General features: G+C 36.3%; 2 protein-coding genes across 2 annotated transcripts; both read left to right on the forward strand.

The window, feature by feature from the left end:
* The first annotated feature begins 3,841 nt into the window (after positions 1-3,841).
* On the forward strand, positions 3,842-6,602 carry LOC124923156. The gene is made up of 5 exons (XM_047463550.1): positions 3,842-3,901; positions 4,084-4,193; positions 4,241-4,485; positions 5,647-5,781; positions 6,316-6,602. The coding sequence occupies exons 1-5, from the start codon at positions 3,842-3,844 to the stop codon at positions 6,600-6,602; spliced, it is 837 nt and encodes a 278-aa protein (XP_047319506.1).
* Positions 6,603-21,899: 15,297 nt separating this feature from the next.
* LOC124923172 (protein NRT1/ PTR FAMILY 2.7-like) lies at positions 21,900-23,692 on the forward strand. Its single transcript, XM_047463551.1, has 3 exons — positions 21,900-22,175; positions 22,259-22,779; positions 22,850-23,692. Exons 1-3 carry the CDS (start codon positions 21,900-21,902, stop codon positions 23,688-23,690), a joined length of 1,638 nt encoding a protein of 545 aa, XP_047319507.1. The 3' UTR covers positions 23,691-23,692.
* The last annotated feature ends 9 nt before the right edge of the window (positions 23,693-23,701 follow it).

Raw genomic sequence — 23,701 nt, forward strand, 5'->3', positions numbered from 1 at the left:
CGAATACCTCTTCCTCGTTTGCCATAAGACATCTGATTCCTTCATCATCACTGTCTAAATCGTTATGTGCCCACTAGATTCCACCATCATCAGTTAGGAATGCCTTTTGGATCTCCTTACCTTGACTGTTTGATTGGTGATCTTCCATTTAGTTCTGGTCGGTTGGCTATCGTCTCTTCTTGGCTTTCGGCATTCTAACCTGTATTGACCTAAAGCTTCATAATTAAAAGCAATGAATGTTAGCTTCGTTACCTTATAGTAGTTGTAGTTGTATGAGTTGGTGGGTTGGTTCTTCTTTATGAACTTTCCGAACTTCCTAGAAAGCATGGTCATTGCATCATCGCTAAACTGTTCATCCGATTTGACAGGTACTGGAGTTGTCGGTTCCACGGAGGTCACCAAAGCTCTGGTAGCTGTTGAAGTTGAGGTCTCATCTTCATTTCTTGATTTCATTTCGAACTCATATACTTTTAGATCTTCAAAAACATCATGCAACTTCATCTTATGAAGACATTTTGATTCTTTCATCACCATGGTTTTGATATCCCAAGCGCTAGGAAGTGATCTTAAAGCTTTGACAATTGTCTCTTTGTTGTATTTCTTTCCAATAAGTGACAGTTCATTCACAATACTTGTGAAACGGTCACTAAATTCCTTTATTGTTTCTCCGGGGCACATCTTGATATTTTCAAACTTTTGAGTAGCCACCATGATCTTGTTTTCCTTAGTTCGCTCGTTTCCTTCGTGAAGCTGGATGACTGTCTCCCATGCTTCTTTTGCAGTAGTACATCCTCTGATCTTGGCAAACGTGTTTTTGTCCAAGGTTTTGTAGATGGAATTTTTGTTGAGATTGTCAAGGTTGTTCCTTCTTCTATCCTCAATTTTTCATTCGCTCTTATCCTTGTCAATCGTTATTGGACCATAAGAGATGATGAACACCATTTCATCGTCTATGGTGGTTAGGTGCAGTTGCATGTGTAGCTTCCAATCAATGAAGTCTTCGCTTTCGAGTAGTGGAGCCTTTTCACTGTATGACATGTTGACGTCTGGTCGCTTGAGTATAGAGACTAGTTGCTCTGATACCACTTGTTAGGATCGGGGTCACCGAAAGAGACTAGGGTCTCACTAGGGTAATTGCTTACACGCACGTTGGTTGATACTAATCATGTTAGATGTTAATATCGGTCTTTATACTTCGCAAGTTGTCACAAACTCTTTAACCGAGTTAAAGCGCGGAAGTGTTTATTTCAACTTGAAGCAACGAGTGCACGGTTTGGACATCAATGAGAGGACACAAAGTAGAAAGAAAACACAACAAATGATTTATGGATGTTCAGAGATAAAGCTCCTATGTCACCCTTCTTCTCAAACTTTAAGAAGAATATTCACACAGAATATTCAGACTGTTTACAATGCTTACGTCGAACAACCGAGGCTTATTTACTACTCATTTTCGACTTCTTACTAAGATCACTCTGTTGAACAGAAACAGATTCTGTCAACTTACAATACTCACCACTCACATAGAATAGATGAAACTGTAATACACTTGAATTTATAACACACACTGGTTTGAAAACTTAAGCAATTTGATAGTAAAATATGTGAACTTGAGTAGGGTTGAAAGCTTGAGCAAAAGATTATCACAGGTTTTATGAAGGTCAAAAGATGGTTAATCCGGTTGAGTCTTGTTCTCTTAAATAGAGAATATGACAACAGTCATATTCTTCTTCAATGGATATATTTCTTTGATGGTACTTCGTTTCTTGAATCTAATTGGTTTAGAATCGGTATAATACAACTTTTGGATATCCTTTGATCTTGTTTGATAATAAGTCAACATGGCATTAATTTGATTAATGATTTCCAAGGAGCAGATCAGCATGCAGATTTGTCTTCTAATAATTTGGCTTGTCTAGGATAATGTGATAGACAACTACTCTTAGTGGACTACATCGGACTTATACCGAAGTGGTGGTCTGAGTTCATTTAGTAGGCTTCTGCTCCCAAGAAAGTTTCATCAGACTTGTATTAAAATGGAAATAATACAGTCTGGACATGTGAAGTCTCCCTTCTGTAATTACCGAAATTGTTCTGCCTAGCACTAAAAAGGAAATTGTCGGCTACGCTTAGTATAAAGTTGTCTTAGCATAAAACCAGTTCAGCTTCTTGAATCTAACCGGTCAAACTACCGTTAAATGGATATTACTGGTTCCGCTTCTTGGAGTAAAAACCGGTCAAACTACTGATTGCGTATAATACTGGATAGACTACCGGACAAACTATCGATTGCGTATAATACCGGATAGACTACCGGAAAAATTACCAATTGCGTCGTCTTTTATAAACCGAATATACTATCAGTCAGACTACTGGTTCTGCTTCATAACGTATAATCGATAAGTCTACTGATCAGCTTGCTGAGCGGTAGAGCCGATTTCCACCACCGAACCGACCACTACCGGTTCCACTTCTTGTATAAATAACCGAACATAAAGCCGATCAGATAAAACTAATTTGCGTCGTCTTTATGAAACCGATGAGATAGTATTGGTTGTAGTTCTTTAAGTGAATCATTGAACGGATAGCTGATCATACTACCGGCTTGTGCTTCATGGATAGAATACTGAAAATATTACCGGTCAAACTAGCTGAGCGGTAAAACCGATTTCCATTATCGGTTGCGCTTCTTTGATAGATAGACGAATAGATAGCCAGTTGCGCCGTCTTTTATAGATCCGAAAATATAATACTAGTTGTGGTTTGCCGATTTTTGCATTTTTCTTTTAAGGAAGATCCGAACTGCTTTGCTTTCCGGTTTTCTTTATCCTGCACAAAAATTAACTTAGTTAAATGTTTTTAAATAATTAATTACTTACTAATTAATTATCTAATTTATCTAACAATTTCTCTTTTTTGATTATTTAATCTAAATATTCAAAACCTTGTAATCGTTGGTCGCTTAAGTTAATTTAGATTCTAACAATTTCTCTCTTTTTGATAGTTTAGAATAAATTATCAAAGCCAATTTGTTTTTATGAAAAACGGTGATCTATTTTTCTTGCATTCTTTGAGAGGATTGTTATTTAACTCGTAGAATATCTACTTAGAGAGTTTATGGAATGAATGAGTAATAGCTCTCTCTTCTTTATCTCTCCTTTCTTTGTCAAATTCTCAGGTTATCTTCCTCTTCTCGAGCGAATAGTGAATTTTCTCCTATCAACTTAACTCTTATCTGTATTAGATAGTTAATCTCGACAAAATGAGTAAAAGGCATATCATAGCGGTTTGTCAAATATGTTATGTCAAAACTGATGACATATGAGAAGTACTCATAAGTAGCTATGCATCTTCCAGCACAAAACACATTCCTTATCCATTTTTCCTCATCCACATCATAAACATAAAAAATTAAACATCTACTTTGCATTCAGTAGAAATATTGACAAAGCGCTTCGGCATCACCATTTTCTAACATTAACCACCTAGCTTCTGAAATATAGTTTGTACAACTTCTCTCATCAAAAGTCAGATTATCATATCCACCAACTTCAACTATAAGTGATTGAAATGTTGTATAATCTTGGTAAACCCAATAAATCATGCCCTAAATAATATCAACTCAAAGATTTTATCTTAGAAAATATGCTAAAGCATATTTTGGGAATATGCTAAGAACATTCCCTTATTTTACTTTATTTGATTAGATTGGATTTCTTTATGCTATTTATTTCATTTTCAATTCAATATTGTAAGTATAAATAAACTATGCCTAGAGCTTAATAAAAGACAATTAAAAAATATTCTCTTTTCACTATACTTTTCTTTTTTGCAAATACAAATGGCATTAGAGTTGAACGGTGTTCGATCTGTTTTAGCATTGGCAAGAAAAGGAAAAGAGGTAATGAACAAAGGCTGGAGAACGAAAGGATGATGCACTTCACGCCTCTCAGGAATACTAACTACGCGAATTGGGTGATCATAATAAAGGTACATCTACAAGCGCAAGATTTGTGGGATGTCGTTGAAAATGGCCTGGGAGGTCTTCGTGAAGATCGAAGGGCTATGTTGTTACTTCTGTAGGTAGTGCCACTAGATTTGATTCAAATCCTTGGAAGCAAAAAGACGACCAAGGAAGCATGGGACACACTAATATCATGCGGGCCGGAGTTGAACATGTTTGAGAAGCCAAAGTGCAAACACGACAAACGGAGTTTGAAAACCTCACATTTAAAGACAGTGAGGGGGTGGAGGCTTTAGGCATTCGACTTGCGGTGATCGTCAACAAGCTCGAGGTGTTGGGCAATCTAGTGTCTGAGCATAAGGCATTGCTCAAATTCCTTCGTAGAGTGTCGTGTACATACAAGCATATGGCTATGGTGATTGAGTCACTCGTCGACCTGAAAACGTTATCCATTAAGGAACTCACAGGTCGGCTCCTAGTCGTAGAGGAGCGTGGAAAACTCGATGATGTTAGATTTTCTAGTGAGCGATTACTACTCACAAAAGAGGAGTGGCAGTCTCGGAAACGATAACGTGAGTAAGGCAGAGGCTCATTCAATAGCGGCAATAAGAAAAAGGTGAAAATAGTGAACGAAAAAAGGGAAGTTGTAAGTACTATGGCGTCTCTGGTCATTGAGCCGAGTGTCGTAAGACAAACTGAGGGAGCAGCAAGAGAAAGTGAATCTCGTAGAAGCATATTTTGAGGAAGATGAGGGTCCGATGCTACTAATGGCATAGATCTGTACCACGACATCAGTCGCTGACGACGTACAAGAGGTATTTTTAAATGAAGAAAAGGTTATACCCAAGGATACCAATAACGGTGTGTGGTACCTAGACACCAGAGCTAGTAGTCACATGATGGGTGACAAGAAGGTGTTCACAACGCTTGAGGAAACTATAAAGGGTAAAGTATGGTTCGACAACAATTTTGTAGTAAATATATGCGGAAAAGGCATGGTGATGATTTAATATGTCACTAGCGACCATCGAATTATATCTAATGTGTTCTATATCCCAAGCCTAAATAATAATCTCCTCAATTTGTCAACTTGACGAAAATGGCTACAAGATCGTTATCGAAAATGGGAAACTTTTCATCTCTAATCACTCACACAAAATACTCGCTCGGGTTCAACAAACACAGAACCGACTTTACACATTAAAACTGAATCTCACAGCATCAGTAAGTCTATTGGCTCAAAAGGATGATATTGCGTTGTTGTGGCATGCACGCTTCGCTCATTTTCATTTCAGTGCTCTTTGAAATCTTTCGCTCAAGGGGTTAGTACATGGTATTCCAAAAATTGAGCACGTGGAGAAGTTCTGTGTTGGTTGTATGCTCTTAAAACAACAAAGGACTTCGTATCCACAAACCAATACATATCGAGCACAACACCTGCTAGAGTTAGTTCACATCAATCTATGTGGCCTGATCACACCAGCAACCGAAGGTAGGAAACGGTATTTTTATTTTAGTCGATGACTTTAGTCGATATATGTGTCTTGAGGTCCTCAAAACGAAGGATGAAGCATTGCGCTACTTCTAGAAGATCAAAGTAGTAGTAGAGGCAGAACGCGAGTGCAAATTGATCGCATTCTGATTTGACAAAGGAGGTGAGTTCAATTCTGATGCATTCATAGAATTTTGCGAGGAGAACAACATTAAGCACAACACTACGACTTCCTACACACCACAACAAAATGGCATTGTAGAGAGGCGTAACCAGATAGTAGTAGAGATGGTACATTATCTTATGAAGTCAATGAAAATACCAGGTATGTTCTAGGGAGAGGCAATAAAGATGGTGGTATATCTCCGAAACCGCGCACCGACAAGGAGTGTTGAAGGCATGACGTCTTATGAGGCTTAGAACATGAGGAAGCCTAACGTACACCATTTGAGGACTTTCGGCTGTATAGTACATGTGAAGAATCTCGGTCTAGGCATTCACAAGATTGTGTATTTCTCGATGTCGGGGGTACTAGTGGGCTACGAAGATGGAGCGAAAGCCTATCGGGTGTATGATCTAGTAGGGAAGAGGTTATACGTGACTAGAGACGTTGTTTTTTAGGAACATTGTGTCTAGAATTTGGAGATAGTCGATAGCACAAAGATGTAAATAACACTAGTTATATTCAATGTGGCCTACCCCATAAAGATCAATGTTTCGAAATCTGAACCTAGTGCATAGGAACTAGAACCACAAACGTTTATGCCTAGTCTGAGCCAAAACTAGTGGGCCACACCGTAAACACATGATGATGCCCATAACACCGACTTAGAACCTCGACATTACTGATGGGTTGAAGACATCTACAATCCTACTAATGAGGTCGTTAATGTCAAAGTATTTGGACTTTGTATTTTGGTTGTTGAGGAGCTTAAAAGCGTGGACAATGAACTTGTTAATGTGTATTGGAAGGATGCCATGGAGGAAGAGATGAAGTCGATTTTTGAGAACAAGACATGGGAGCTTGTGTCACTTCCAACTAGTCATCGAGCCATCGGACTGAAATGGGTGTTCAGAGTTATAAAAGACCCCGATGACAACATCGTGAAGCACAATGCGAGACTCATCGCAAAAGGATATGCGTAGTGACAAGGTGTGGATTTTGAGGAAATTTTTGCTCTAGTAGAAAGAATGGAAACCAACATTTGTTACTCGCACTCTCTGCACAAAGCAAGTGGCAAGTACAACACGTGGACGTGAAGTTAGCATTCTTGAATTGTGATCTCGCAAAGGAGGTCTATGTAGAACAACCACTTGGGTTCATCGATTCCAAGAATGAACGTAAAGTTCTTAAACTGTGTAAAGCATTATACAAGCTCCAACAAGCACAAGAAACCTGCACGAGCATGTCGTCTATAGAAGAGGTGATGCTCAATATTTCTTGTTGGTGGGTGTCTATGTGGATGACTTGATTATTACGGCACAAGTGTACAATACATCATCAAGTTCAAGACATAGATACATGAAATGTTTAAAATGAGTGACCTCGGTCTTCTAAGTTACTATTTGAGGATCGAAGTACGTCAAGACGATGGTGAAATTACATTGTGTCAAAAGGAATATGTTGCGAAGATTTTAAATAAAGGTGGCATGTGTAACTATAGCCTGTGTCGCAGTCCAATGGAGCATTGACTCCGTCTCAACAAGAATGACGGGAGTACATATATGGATGCAACAAGGTATCGGAACGTAATCGGTAGTCTTTGCTACCTAGTAAACATGCGGCCTGATATTGCTCATGTTGTGGGAATAGTTAGTCAATACATGGAGGCGCCAAGTTCTCAACATTAGGTTGCGATCAAGAAGATACTTCAATACGTACAAGGTACGTTGGATTATGGGTGTTGTTATAAGTCGGGAGGAGGTGAAGCTACATTAGTAGGCTAAAGCGATAGTGATCTCATTGGCGATGTTGATGACCACAAAGCACCTCCGGGATAGTTTTCTTTATCGAAAGTAGCATTTTGACTTGGACTTTGCATAAGTAAAAGATCGTTGATTTATCTTTATGCAAGGTCGAGTACATCGTAGCGGCGATAGCGGCATGTCAAGGTGTCTAGCTTAGTCGTCTTATCGGTGAACTAGTTAGGTATAAGGATTTGAAATTAAAATTATTGGTTGATAAAAAAGTCATTCATTGCTCTCTGCAAGAATCCAGTTCATTATGAGAGGAGTAAACACATTGACAAAAAGTTTCATTACATCTGAGAGTGCATTGAAGCAAGTAAGATGGACATTGATTATGTTGGCACTGATGGTCAGTTAACTGATATCCTAACAAAGGTGTTAGGGAGAAACAAGTTCATCGAGATGCATTTGAAGCTCGGTGTCAAGCAAGTTGAAGAGCTTCATGGATCCCATGTTCAAAAATTACACCTGAGTTTAAATGACATTACATTTAAGTGTATCAAGACATTACACTTTAGTGTATTAGACATTACACATTTGAGTTCAGTAGACATTACACTTTAGTGTAAAATAAATTACATTTCAGTATATAAGAATTTAAATTTCAGTTTAAATGACAATTTAGTGGTGTTTTAAAAAACATTAATGTTTAGTGTAAAAGAAATTACATTTTAGTATATAAGAATTTAAACTTCAGTTTAAATAACATTACAGTTAAGTTTATCACCCATTACACTTGAGTTTAAATGATGTTACACTACAGAGTATCATACATTACACTTCAGTTCATCAGACATTACACTTTATTGTATTAGATTTTACACTTGAGTTCATCAGTCATTACACTTACACTTCATTATAAAAGAAATTACATTTTTAGTACATAAGAATTTCAATTTCAATTTCAATTTAAAACACAATTTATTTAAGTTTTAAAAACGTTAATGTTTAGTGTAAGAGAAATTACAATTGAGTATATATATGATATTACACTTCAGTTCATCAGACATTACAATTTAGTGTATCAGACATTAAACTTTAGTGTATCAGACATTACAATTGAGTTCATCAGAAATTACACTTCAGTATAAAAGAAATTACATTTTTGGTATATAAGAATTTAAATTTTCGCTTTAAAACACAATTTATTTAAGTTTTACAAAACATTAATGTTTAGTGTAAAAGAAATTAAAGTTGAGTATATACGACATTACACTTTAGTGTTTTAGACATTATATTTCAGTGTATCAGACATTAAATTTGAGTTCATTAGACATTACACTTCAGTGTAAAAGAAATTACATTTTTGGTATATAAGAAATTAATTTTCAGTTTAAAATACAGTTTAGTTGATTTTTAAAAAACGTTAATTTTAGTGTAAAAGAAATTATAATTCAGTATATATGACGTTATATTTCAGTGTATCAGACATTACACTTTAGTGTATTAGAAATTTTACTTCAGTTTATCAGACATTACACTTAAGTATATCAAACATTACACCTCACTTTATAAGAATTTACATTTCAATTTCCTCTTCTAGCCTAGCGGTAATATGAGGTGGATATTCTCAGCCTCCCTGAGGTTCTAAGTTGTCATGCTAGTTCTTCTTTAATTTTCAAAAAAAATATATTACAGTTCATACATTAAGTTTAGTTTATCAGACATTACACTTCAATTTTAAAAATAATATTAAAGTTTAGACATTATAGTTCACTTTAAAAAAAACAGTTCATACATTATAGTTTTATTAGGATCGGTATTAACAGTAGAGACTAGGGTGTGACTATTGTGAACAACTTACGATAAACGATTCGATAATAATCATGTGAGGGATTAGTATCTGTTTCTATTCCTCGCAAATCTTCCAAACTCTTGAAATGGATTCAAGTGCGGAACTGTCTGTTGGATTTGAAGCTTTAGACAATCGAATGCAAATGTCAGAAAGTAAAGAACACAAGGAGTTTTATGGATGTTCGGAGATAAAACTCCTACGTTGCCCCCTTCTTCCACAATCGGATGGATATTCACTAAAAACTTTGAATTAGTTACAACTCACTGACCTATCTAACTCTCTGTTGAACAGAACAACCTCTATTCAAATTACAATACTGAGATTTCTCACAAAGAAGACAATATGCAATTATAATATGATCACAGCTAGACAAATAGACAATAAGAGATTTTCGTGTGTATTAAGCAGTTGTTCGTTTGTTCGTTGGTGTGAATTTCAATTAGTGGTTCGACCGTTGTCATTGAGCTTCTATTTATGGTTGAAGTATACCAACGGTCGAATATTCTTTATGGACGTGTGGCATGTGTCCGTTGGACGGCCACCTATAGTACGATAGTATATCAGACTCTGAGTATTTAGATCGTGGCCGTACCGAACAGGTAGTGCGCTAAATATCCTCTGATCTTGTCTTGTAATGGGAATATATATTTGAGAGATATCAGTGTACGTGGCATTCATTCATTTGATGGAATTAGCTGGCTTGTCAGACTTCTCAGAAGAAAGTGGAGTAGAAAGTTGAGAGATCGTGGTTAGACGGATGCGTCCTTCAGACAACTGCTAAAGCGAGGCAACAGGCGTTCTTTTTTAGACTGCGTCTAAAGGAGTTAGACGTCCTCGTCTAACTGTGCTTCCCTTTGGACCGCATCTAAAGGAGTTAGACAATCTCGTCTAACTGCGCTTCCCTTTAGACCGCGTCTAAAGGAGTTAGACGACCTCGTCTAACTGCACTTCCCTTTAGATTGTGTCTAAAGGAGTTAGACTACCTCGTCTAACTACGTTTCCCTTTAGACATCGTCTAAAGAAGTTAGACGACCTCGTCTAACTACGCATCCCTTTAGACATCGTCTAAAGGAGTTAGACGTCCTCGTCTAACTACGCTTCTATTTAGACAGCGTCTAAATGAGTTAGACGTCCTCGTCTAACTACTCTTCCCTTCAGACAGCGTCTAAAAGAGTTAGACGTCCTCGTCTAACTACGCTTCCATTTAGACAGCGTCTAAAAGAGTTAGACGTCCTCGTCTAACTACTCTTCCCTTCAGACAGCGTCTAAAAGAGTTAGACGACCTCGTCTAACTACGCGTCCCTTTAGACACCGTCTAAAGGAGTGAGACGTCCTCGTCTAACTACGCTTCCATTTAGACAGCGTCTAAATGAGTTAGACGTCCTCGTCTAACTACTCTTCCCTTCAGACAGCGTCTAAAAGAGTTAGACGTCCTCGTCTAACTACGCTTCCATTTAGACTGCGTCTAAAAGAGTTAGACGTCCTCGTCTAACTACTCTTCCCTTCAGACAGCGTCTAAAAGAGTTAGACGACCTCATCTAACTACGCGTCCCTTTAGACATCGTCTAAAGGAGATAGACGTCCTCGTCTAACTACGCTTCCATTTAGACAGCGTCTAAATGAGTTAGACGTCCTCGTCTAACTACTCTTCCCTTCAGACAGCGTCTAAAAGAGTTAGACGTCCTCGTCTAACTACGCTTCCATTTAGACAGCGTCTAAAAGAGTTAGACGTCCCCGTCTAAAGGAGTTAGACGTCATCGTCTAACTACACTTCCCTTTAGACAACATCTAAAGGAGTTAGACGTCCTTGTCTAACTATGTTTCCCCTTAGACTGCGTCTAAAGGAGTTAGACGACCTCGTCTAACTACGTTTCCCTTTAGACCGCGTCTAAAGGAGTTAGACTACCTCGTCTAACTATGTTTCTCTTTAGACAACATCTAAAAGAGTTAGACTACATCGTCTAACTACTCTTCGTCAAAAGGAATATGTTGCGAAGATTTTAAATAAAGGTGGCATGTGTAACTATAGCCTGTGTCGCAGTCCAATGGAGCATTGACTCCGTCTCAACAACAATGACGGGAGTACGTATATGGATGCAACAAGGTATCAGAACGTAATCGGTAGTCTTTGCTACCTAGTAAACATGCGGCCTGATATTGCTCATGTTGTGGGAATAGTTAGTCAATACATGGAGGCGCCAAGTTCTCAACATTAGGTTGCGATCAAGAAGATACTTCAATACGTACAAGGTACGTTGGATTATGGGTGTTGTTATAAGTCTGGAGGAGGTGAAGCTACATTAGTAGGCTAAAGCGATAGTGATCTCATTGGCGATGTTGATGACCACAAAAGCACCTCCGGGATAGTTTTCTTTATCGAAAGTAGCATTTTGACTTGGACTTTGCATAAGTAAAAGATCGTTGATTTATCTTTATGCAAGGTCGAGTACATCGCAGCGGCGATAGCGGCATGTCAAGGTGTCTAGCTTAGTCGTCTTATCGGTGAGCTAGTTAGGCATAAGGATTTGAAATTAAAATTATTGGTTGATAAAAAAGTCATTCATTGCTCTCTACAAGAATCCAGTTCATTATGAGAGGAGTAAACACATTGACACAAAGTTTCAATACATCTGAGAGTGCATTGAAGCAAGAAAGATGGACATTGATTATGTTTGCACTGATGGTCAGTTAACTGATATCCTAACAAAGGTTTTAGGGAGAAACAAGTTCATCGAGATGCATTTGAAGCTCGGTGTCAAGCAAGTTGAAGAGATTCATGGATCCCATGTTCAAAAATTACACATGAGTTTAAATGACATTACACTTAAGTGTATCAAGACATTATACTTTAGTGTATTAGACATTACACATTTGAGTTCAGTAGACATTACACTTTAGTGTAAAAGAAATTACATTTCAGTATATAAGAATTTAAATTTCAGTTTAAATGACAATTTAGTGGTGTTTTAAAAAATATTAATGTTTAGTGTAAAAGAAATTACATTTTAGTATATAAGAATTTAAACTTCAGTTTAAATGACATTACAGTTAAGTTTATCACCCATTACACTTGAGTTTAAATGATGTTACACTACAGAGTATCATACATTACACTTCAGTTCATCAGACATTACACTTTATTGTATTAGATTTTACACTTGAGTTCATCAGACATTACACTTACACTTCATTATAAGAGAAATTACATTTTTAGTACATAAGAATTTCAATTTCAATTTCAATTTCAATTTAAAACACAATTTATTTAAGTTTTAAAAACGTTAATGTTTAGTGTAAGAGAAATTACAATTGAGTATATATATGATATTACACTTCAGTTCATCAGACATTACAATTCAGTGTATCAGACATTAAACTTTAGTGTATCAGACATTACAATTGAGTTCATCAGAAATTACACTTCAGTATAAAAGAAATTACATTTTTGGTATATAAGAATTTAAATTTTCGCTTTAAAACATAATTTATTTAAGTTTTAAAAAACATTAATGTTTAGTGTAAAAGAAATTACAGTTGAGTATATACGACATTACACTTTAGTGTTTTAGACATTATATTTCAGTGTATCAGACATTAAATTTGAGTTCATTAGACATTACACTTCAGTGTAAAAGAAATTACATTTTTGGTATATAAGAAATTAATTTTCAGTTTAAAATACAATTTAGTTGAGTTTTAAAAAACGTTAATTTTAGTGTAAAAGAAATTATAATTCAGTATATATGACGTTATATTTCAGTGTATCAGACATTACACTTTAGTGTATTAGAAATTTTACTTCAGTTTATCAGACATTACACTTAAGTATATCAGATATTACACCTCACTTTATAAGAATTTACATTTCAATTTCCTCTTCTAGCCTAGCGGTAATATGAGGTGGATATTCTCATCCTCCCTGAGGTTCTAGGTTGTCATGTTAGTTCTTCTTTAATTTTCAAAAAAAAATACATTACAGTTCATACATTAAGTTTAGTTTATCAGACATTACACTTCAATTTTAAAAATAATATTAAAGTTTAGACATTATAGTTCACTTTTAAAAAAACAGTTCATACATTATAGTTTTATTAAGATCGGTATTAACAGTAGAGACTAGGGTGTGACTATTGTGAACAACTTACGATAAACGATTCGATAATAATCATGTGAGGGATTAGTATCTATTTCTATTCCTCGCAAATCTTCCAAACTCTTGAAATGGATTCAAGTGCGGAATTGTCTGTTGGATTTGAAGCTTTAGACAATCGAATGCAAATGTCAGAAAGTAAAGAACACAAGGAGTTTTATGGATGTTCGGAGATAAAACTCCTACGTCACCCCTTTCTTCCACAATCGGAAGGATATTCACTAAAAACTTTGAATCAGTTATAACTCACTAACCTAGCTAACTCTCTGTTGAACAAAACAACCTCTATTCAACTTACAATACTGAGATTTCTCACAAAGAAGACAATATGCAATTATAATATGATCACAGCTAGACAAATAGACAGTAAGAGATTTTCGTGTGTATTAAGCAGTTGTTTGTTTGTTCGTTGATGTGAATTTCGATCAGTGGTTCGACCGTTGTCATTGAGCTTCTATTTATGGTTGAAGTATACCAACGGTCGAATATTCTTTATGGACGTGTGGCATGTGTCCGTTGGACGGCCACCTATAGTACGATAGTACATTAGACTCTGAGTATTTAGATCGTGGCCGTACCGAACAGGTAGTGCGCTGAATATCCTCTGATCTTGTCTTGTAATGGGAATATATATTTGAGAGATATCAGTGTACGTGGCATTCATTCATTTGATGGAATTAGCTGGCTTGTCAGACTTCTCAGAAGAAAGTGGAGTAGAAAGTTGAGAGATCGTGGTTAGACGGATGCGTCCTTCAGACAACTGCTAAAGCGAGGCAACAGGCGTTCTTTTTTAGACTGCGTCTAAAGGAGTTAGACGTCCTCGTCTAACTGTGCTTCCCTTTGGACCGCATCTAAAGGAGTTAGACAATCTCGTCTAACTGCGCTTCCCTTTAGACCGCGTCTAAAGGAGTTAGACGACCTCGTCTAACTGCACTTCCCTTTAGAGTGTGTCTAAAGGAGTTAGACTACCTCGTCTAACTACGTTTCCCTTTAGACATCGTCTAAAGAAGTTAGACGACCTCGTCTAACTACGCATCCCTTTAGACATCGTCTAAAGGAGTTAGACGTCCTCGTCTAACTACGCTTCTATTTAGACAGCGTCTAAATGAGTTAGATGTCCTCGTCTAACTACTCTTCCCTTCAGACAGCGTCTAAAAGAGTTAGACGTCCTCGTCTAACTACGCTTCCATTTAGACAGCGTCTAAAAGAGTTAGACGTCCTCGTCTAACTACTCTTCCCTTCAGACAGCGTCTAAAAGAGTTAGACGACCTCGTCTAACTACGCGTCCCTTTAGACATCGTCTAAAGGAGTTAGACGTCCTCGTCTAACTACGCTTCCATTTAGACAGCGTCTAAATGAGTTAGACGTCCTCGTCTAACTACTCTTCCCTTCAGACAGTGTCTAAAAGAGTTAGACGTCCTCGTCTAACTACGCTTCCATTTAGACAGCGTCTAAAAGAGTTAGACGTCCTCGTCTAACTACTCTTCCCTTCAGACAGCGTCTAAAAGAGTTAGACGACCTCGTCTAACTACGCGTCCCTTTAGACATCGTCTAAAGGAGATAAACGTCCTCGTCTAACTACGCTTCCATTTAGACAGCGTCTAAATGAGTTAGACGTCCTCGTCTAACTACTCTTCCCTTCAGACAGCGTCTAAAAGAGTTAGACGTCCTTGTCTAACTACGCTTCCATTTAGACAGCGTCTAAAAGAGTTAGACGTCCCCGTCTAAAGGAGTTAGACGTCATCGTCTAACTACACTTACCTTTAAACAACATCTAAAGGAGTTAGACGTCCTTGTCTAACTATGTTTCCCCTTAGACTGCGTCTAAAGGAGTTAGACGACCTCGTTTAACTACGTTTCCCTTTAGACCGCGTCTAAAGGAGTTAGACTACCTCGTCTAACTATGTTTCTCTTTAGACAACATCTAAAAGAGTTAGACTACATCGTCTAACTACTCTTCGTCAAAAGGAATATGTTGCGAAGATTTTAAATAAAGGTGGCATGTGTAACTATAGCATGTGTCGCAGTCCAATGGAGCATTGACTCCGTCTCAACAACAATGACGGGAGTACGTATATGGATGCAACAAGGTATCGGAACGTAATCGGTAGTCTTTGCTACCTAGTAAACATGCGGCCTGATATTGCTCATGTTGTGGGAATAGTTAGTCAATACATGGAGGCGCCAAGTTCTCAACATTAGGTTGCGATCAAGAAGATACTTCAATACGTACAAGGTACGTTGGATTATGGGTGTTGTTATAAGTCTGGAGGAGGTGAAGCTACATTAGTAGGCTAAAGCGATAGTGATCTCATTGGCGATGTTGATGACCACAAAAGCACCTCCGGGATAGTTTTCTTTATCGAAAGTAGCATTTTGACTTGGACTTTGCATAAGTAAAAGATCGTTGATTTATCTTTATGCAAGGTCGAGTACATCGCAGCGGCGATAGCGGCATGTCAAGGTGTCTAGCTTAGTCGTCTTATCGGTGAGCTAGTTAGGTATAAGGATTTGAAATTAAAATTATTGGTTGATAAAAAAGTCATTCATTGCTCTCTACAAGAATCCAGTTCATTATGAGAGGAGTAAACACATTGACACAAAGTTTCATTACATCTGAGAGTGCATTGAATCAAGAAAGATGGACATTGATTATGTTTGCACTGATGGTCAGTTAACTGATATCCTAACAAAGGTTTTAGGGAGAAACAAGTTCATCGAGATGCATTTGAAGCTCGGTGTCAAGCAAGTTGAAGAGATTCATGGATCCCATATTCAAAAATTACACATGAGTTTAAATGACATTACACTTAAGTGTATCAAGACATTATACTTTAGTGTATTAGACATTACACATTTGAGTTCAGTAGACATTACACTTTAGTGTAAAAGAAATTACATTTCAGTATATAAGAATTTAAATTTCAGTTTAAATGACAATTTAGTGGTGTTTTAAAAAATATTAATGTTTAGTGTAAAAGAAATTACATTTTAGTATATAAGAATTTAAACTTCAGTTTAAATGACATTACAGTTAAGTTTATCACCCATTACACTTGAGTTTAAATGATGTTACACTACAGAGTATCATACATTACACTTCAGTTCATCAGACATTACACTTTATTGTATTAGATTTTACACTTGAGTTCATCAGACATTACACTTACACTTCATTATAAAAGAAATTACATTTTTAGTACATAAGAATTTCAATTTCAATTTCAATTTCAATTTAAAACACAATTTATTTAAGTTTTAAAAACGTTAATGTTTAGTGTAAGAGAAATTACAATTGAGTATATATATGATATTACACTTCAGTTCATCAGACATTACAATTCAGTGTATCAGACATTAAACTTTAGTGTATCAGACATTACAATTGAGTTCATCAGAAATTACACTTCAGTATAAAAGAAATTACATTTTTGGTATATAAGAATTTAAATTTTCGCTTTAAAACATAATTTATTTAAGTTTTAAAAAACATTAATGTTTAGTGTAAAAGAAATTACAGTTGAGTATATACGACATTACACTTTAGTGTTTTAGACATTATATTTCAGTGTATCAGACATTAAATTTGAGTTCATTAGACATTACACTTCAGTGTAAAAGAAATTACATTTTTGGTATATAAGAAATTAATTTTCAGTTTAAAATACAATTTAGTTGAGTTTTAAAAAACGTTAATTTTAGTGTAAAAGAAATTATAATTCAGTATATATGACGTTATATTTCAGTGTATCAGACATTACACTTTAGTGTATTAGAAATTTTACTTCAGTTTATCAGACATTACACTTAAGTATATCAGATATTACACCTCACTTTATAAGAATTTACATTTCAATTTCCTCTTCTAGCCTAGCGGTAATATGAGGTGGATATTCTCATCCTCCCTGAGGTTCTAGGTTGTCATGCTAGTTCTTCTTTAATTTTCAAAAAAAAATACATTACAGTTCATACATTAAGTTTAGTTTATCAGACATTACACTTCAATTTTAAAAATAATATTAAAGTTTAGACATTATAGTTCACTTTTAAAAAAACAGTTCATACATTATAGTTTTATTAAGATCGGTATTAACAGTAGAGACTAGGGTGTGACTATTGTGAACAACTTACGATAAACGATTCGATAATAATCATGTGAGGGATTAGTATCTATTTCTATTCCTCGCAAATCTTCCAAACTCTTGAAATGGATTCAAGTGCGGAATTGTCTGTTGGATTTGAAGCTTTAGACAATCGAATGCAAATGTCAGAAAGTAAAGAACACAAGGAGTTTTATGGATGTTCGGAGATAAAACTCCTACGTCACCCCCTTATTCCACAATCGGAAGGATATTCACTAAAAACTTTGAATCAGTTACAACTCACTAACCTAGCTAACTCTCTGTTGAACAAAACAACCTCTATTCAACTTACAATACTGAGATTTCTCACAAAGAAGACAATATGCAATTATAATATGATCACAGCTAGACAAATAGACAGTAAGAGATTTTCGTGTGTATTAAGCAGTTGTTCGTTTGTTCGTTGATGTGAATTTCGATATGTGGTTCGACCGTTGTCATTGAGCTTCTATTTATGGTTGAAGTATACCAACGGTCGAATATTCTTTATGGACGTGTGGCATGTGTCCGTTGGACGGCCACCTATAGTACGATAGTACATCAGACTCTGAGTATTTAGATCGTGGCCGTACCGAACAGGTAGTGCGCTGAATATCCTCTGATCTTGTCTTGTAATGGGAATATATATTTGAGAGATATCAGTGTACGTGGCATTCATTCATTTGATGGAATTAGCTGGCTTGTCAGACTTCTCAGAAGAAAGTGGAGTAGAAAGTTGAGAGATCGTGGTTAGACGGATGCGTCCTTCAGACAACTGCTAAAGCGAGGCAACAGGCGTTCTTTTTTAGACTGCGTCTAAAGGAGTTAGACGTCCTCGTCTAACTGTGCTTCCCTTTGGACCGCATCTAAAGGAGTTAGACAATCTCGTCTAACTGCGCTTCCCTTTAGACCGCGTCTAAAGGAGTTAGACGACCTCGTCTAACTGCACTTCCCTTTAGACTGTGTCTAAAGGAGTTAGACTATCTCGTCTAACTACGTTTCCCTTTAGACATCGTCTAAAGAAGTTAGACGACCTCGTCTAACTACGCATCCCTTTAGACATCGTCTAAAGGAGTTAGACGTCCTCGTCTAACTACGCTTCCATTTAGACAGCGTCTAAATGAGTTAGACGTCCTCGTCTAACTACTCTTCCCTTCAGACAGCGTCTAAAAGAGTTAGACGTCCTCGTCTAACTACGCTTCCATTTAGACAGCGTCTAAAAGAGTTAGACGTCCCCGTCTAAAGGAGTTAGACGTCATCGTCTAACTACGCTTCCCTTTAGACAACATCTAAAGGAGTTAGACTACATCGTCTAACTGCGCTTCCCTTTAGACTGTGTCTAAAGGAGTTAGACTACCTCGTCTAACTACGTTTCCCTTTAGACATCATCTAAAGAAGTTAGACGACCTCGTCTAACTACGCGTCCCTTTAGACATCGTCCAAAGGAGTTAGACGTCCTCGTCTAACTACGCTTCCATTTAGACAGCGTCTAAATGAGTTAGACGTCCTCGTCTAACTACTCTTCCTTTCAGACAGCGTCTAAAGGAGTTAGACTTCCTCGTCTAACTACGCTTCCATTTAGACAGTGTCATTTAGACAGCGTCTAAATGAGTTAGACGTCCTCGTCTAACTACTCTTCCCTTCAGACAGCGTCTAAAAGATTTAGACGTCCTCGTCTAACTACGCTTCCATTTAGACAGCGTCTAAAAGAGTTAGACGTCCCCGTCTAAAGGAGTTAGACGTGATCATCTAACTACACTTCCCTTTAGACAACATCTAAAGGAGTTAGACGTCATTGTTTAACTATATTTTCCTTTAGACTGCGTCTAAAGGAGTTAGACGACCTCGTCTAACTACGTTTCCCTTTAGACCGTGTCTAAAGGAGTTAGACTACCTCGTCTAACTACGTTTCTCTTTAGACAACATCTAAAAGAGTTAGACTACATCATTTAACTACGTTTCGTTTAGACCGCGTCTAAAAGAGTTAGATTACCTCATCTAACTACGTTAGATGTCTTAGACAGTCTGCTTTAGACTGCGTCTGAAGTAACAAAGTCTTTTAGATTTGAACTACGCTTCCATTTAGACAACGTCTAAATGAGTTAGACGTCCTCGTCTTCGTAGTAGGGTTGTCGTCTGCTTCGATTTGGGTTTCTCATTGAGAGAGAAATCTAAAGCTCAAACTTTTGAGCTCTTTTTGAAAGGAGAATGCTATGATTTGATGATAGTCGGGCTATGATGGATCAAACTAAGAAGAATGCGCGCTGATTTTTTTTTTCACCATTGTTTATTTTTTCCACGTGGTTGCCAAGTGCAGAGTCAACGAGGAGTCGTGTCCCACTGCCGCTCTCCTGTCATAACTCTAAAATTTATATGTATCATTTTTAATTTTATTTTTTTTTAATTAATGGGTCTAATTTCAAGGACGGCTGAATCCCAAATCAAAAACTTGATATGTTTTGTAATTAAATGTTATTACATTATTATTATTATTATTATTATTATTATATTATTATTTAAACTGAAACGGTTTGCCTTGCCCGCGGTATGGATAGGTACTGTTTCTATTATTAATGATCTTGCTTGTCAAAACAAAGTATTAATTTTCTTTTATTTGTATTAAAAATTATACAATATATTTTATAACTTTACAAAAATCATTTGAAACCGATCATTAATAAATTTTATTCAAGAACTTAATATAGATCTGAAACAAAATATGTTATCTTAACCCGTCTGTTAACTGTTATATACCATATCTTTCTTTTTGCTCTTTAAATTAAGTATATTTTTTAATATATAATTTACAAATAATTTTTTAATTTATATATATATATTTATATATGAAATTAAATATAATATTAAAATAGTGAATATTAAGTTAAGTCATTTAAATATTATAAAAATAATATTAGACCTAAGTATAATAAATTGAAACTCATTTGTGCAAACATAATAATATCCATAATTCTTTGAGTACGCAAAATTCTAAATATTCATCATTCTAAAACTAATATTTTATTTATGTAAAACCCCTTAAATAATAAAATATTTTATTATCTTATTTAAAGATTTTATCATTATTTAAATTCAATCATATGAATTATTATATATATAATAGTTATTTATGTGTTATCAATATTTTGGAGATCCTGCCAAAATATTTAGCCTTCTAAAATCTGAAGCTAACAAAAGAAAATATTTTATTTATTTTTTATTATCTTCTATATCATTGTATCAAGAACAATGGTAAATCGTGAGTTGACCAAAATTCTTTAATCAATTTCCAATACAACTACCAATTAATTAAGTCATGTTTGATTTGAATTATTTAATAATTTAAACCTAATCAAACATTATTTAATTTCTCTCTTACCTATTAAATTAATTAATTCACTAACTCAAATAAGTTTTTATTTTATTTTTTATTTTTTATTATATATTCATATCATTTAAGTATCTCTATACCAAAACAAAATAATAATAAAAACTACATAAAAATCACTACAAATCATAACTTTCTAAATAAAATAATTTATCAATATATACTGAATGAGTGATGTTGATGGTCTACTTGATGGTCTTCATCAACCAACCCAAAAAGGATTAGTCAAAGACATCTTTCTCCCTTATCCTCAAATACATAATAAAAGTCTCATCCAATTGTTAGATATTTGATTTTTCCCCCATAAGACCCAGTTTTTTATGATTTTCAACAATACAAAACTTCTTTAATTTGACTAATAACCCATATATGTAACTTTTTAAGAGTCCATTCAATTGTTAGATATTTGATTTTCACCCATAAGTCTCGGCTTTGATTAACTTTTTGAAAGTCCCATATTTCCAATTGTTGGATATTTGATTTTCACCCATAAGACCAGGTTTTGATGATTTTCAACAATACAAAACTTCTACTTTAATTTGACTAATAACCCGTATATGTAATTTTTTTAAACTTCCATCCAATTGTTAGATACTTGATTTTCACCCACAAGACCTGGCTTTGATGATTTTCAACCATACAAAACTTCTTCTTAAAATTCACTAACAATCCATAAACGTAACTTTTTCAGTGGTTAAATGAATCCTTCACTTCTTCTTCTTATTATTGGTAGTATATATGTGTGGTTGGTGACAAGTCAACCATCACCTCATGGGCACTATATAGACCGGGGAATATGTTGTTTAGTGGGTTTCTATTAATTTTTATTATTATGAGTTGAATATTTATTCAAGGATATACATAATTTCTTCTACAATGACATCAGATCCCATAATTGTTTAATCAGATAAACAATAGGCCATCCTAGAATAATAATTAGTTACATGACTTGAGGATTCCTTTTCACACACATATATATATATAGATCATCAGTGGCTCCATCAGGCTAGCTCCTCTAATCACGATGGCAATATCTCATAGCTCCAAAGGAGGGGGATGGATCACCATCCCTTTCATTGCAGCCGCTCTAGCTGGATTGACGTTAGCTGCCGGAGGCTGGATGAATAACATAATAGTGTATTTGATTACCGAGTTTAACGTGAAAAGCATAGATGCCGCACAGATCTTTAACGTCATCAATGGCTGCGCCACCATGTTTCCCATCGTCGGAGCAATCATCGCCGACTCCTTTCTCGGCTGCTTCGCTGTTATTTGGATCTCTTCTCTTGTCTCCTTACTAGTAAGTCATTCATTTTCTCTTTAAATGTATAATCAATCAATGAATCTCTGTTTTTTCTTATGTTAAATGCATGTCATTGACAGGGGATAATACTTCTAACTTTAACCGCAACTATTAACACCTTGAGACCTGTCCCATGTGAGCAAGATGTGTCGGGGATATGTGGAGGTCCATCAAATGCCCAATATACGATATTGTATATTGCTCTTACTTTGGCCACCATAGGAGTGGGAGGTACGCGGTTCACCTTGGCCACCATGGGGGCAGACCAGCTGAGCAAACCTAAGCACCAACAGAGCTTTTTCAACTTGTTTGTCTTCACCTTATACTCTGCCTCAATCGTTAGTGCAACCGTCATTGTTTATGTACAAGACGAAGTCAGTTGGGGGCTAGGATTCGGGCTTTGTCTCGCAACTAATATGGTCGGGTTGGTCTTCTTCTTGCTTGGTGCTAAGCTTTATCGTCAAGTTAAGCCAGGGGGAAGCCCGTTTGTGGTTATGGCTCGTGTTGTTGTGGCGGCGTTTAGAAATAGACGAGCATCCGTCTCTTCTGATACAGATGAGTACCACGGTCATGTTATTGCTACTCCGTCGAGTTCCTTCAAGTAAGCCTTTTAAAACATGAATATCTATCTAATCATGATGTATTCATTCATTGAAATGGTTTGGTTGCAGATTCCTAAATAAGGCGGCGTTGAAAACAGAGGGAGATGTGAATGCGGATGGCTCAATTGCGAACCCGTGGAAGATCTGTACAGTCCGACAAGTTGAAGATCTGAAGATATTAATCAAGATATTTCCTTTATGGTCAACTGGCATATTCTTATGCACCCCATTAGCCATCCAATTCAGTTTAGCCACTATACAAGCCCTAGCCATGGACCGTCACCTTGGCCAACATTTCAAGATCCCAGCAGGGTCCATGTTCGTCTTCGTTCTCATATCCGTTTGCATTACCATAATCCTACTAGATCGTTTCCTTTATCCTCTAATCGAAATTCTCATCGGCCGTCCCACAACTCCCCTGGAGAGAGTTGGAGTTGGCCACTTTATAAACGTGTTTAGCATGGCAGTTTCAGCTTTGGTCGAGTCGAGGCGGCTCAAAGAGTCAGCCATAAAGCCCATGAGCACGCCTGTTTTATGGCTGGCACCACAACTGGTTTTAGCCGGGGTGGGAGAAGCATTCCATTTTCCTGGAAACTCAGGATTGTACTACCAGGAGTTTCCCGATTCTTTAAAGACTACATCCACGGGCGCGTTGGCGATGTTCATTGGGATCGCGTTTTACCTGAGCACCGCAATGGTGGGGGTTCTTCGGAAGACGACTGAGTGGCTACCCGATAACATAGACAAAGGTAGGCTCGATATTGTTTTCTGGTTGTTGTTCTGGATCGGCTTACTTAATTTTGGGTATTACTTGGTTTGTGCCCACTTTTACAAATATAGAGTATTAGATGATGATACACCGGATGAGGTTATGATCAAGAACATTAATGGTGATCAAGATTCAGCCTAATGATGAATTGA

This window comes from Impatiens glandulifera, chromosome 1, assembly GCF_907164915.1.
Source record: "Impatiens glandulifera chromosome 1, dImpGla2.1, whole genome shotgun sequence".
Classification (NCBI taxonomy): domain Eukaryota; kingdom Viridiplantae; phylum Streptophyta; class Magnoliopsida; order Ericales; family Balsaminaceae; genus Impatiens; species Impatiens glandulifera.

Bases quoted from the DNA above. Each gene is read 5' to 3' on its own strand.
- LOC124923172 (XM_047463551.1), top strand. From the start codon at position 21,900: ATGGCAATATCTCATAGCTCCAAAGGAGGGGGATGGATCACCATCCCT. The intron at 22,176-22,258 runs GTAAGTCATTCA...TGTCATTGACAG, and splicing joins CTTCTCTTGTCTCCTTACTA to GGGATAATACTTCTAACTTT. The intron at 22,780-22,849 runs GTAAGCCTTTTA...GTTTGGTTGCAG, and splicing joins ACTCCGTCGAGTTCCTTCAA to ATTCCTAAATAAGGCGGCGT.
- LOC124923156 (XM_047463550.1), top strand. From the start codon at position 3,842: ATGGCATTAGAGTTGAACGGTGTTCGATCTGTTTTAGCATTGGCAAGA. The intron at 4,486-5,646 runs GTGAGCGATTAC...ATGCATTCATAG, and splicing joins CGATGATGTTAGATTTTCTA to AATTTTGCGAGGAGAACAAC. The intron at 5,782-6,315 runs GTATGTTCTAGG...GATGGGTTGAAG, and splicing joins GAAGTCAATGAAAATACCAG to ACATCTACAATCCTACTAAT.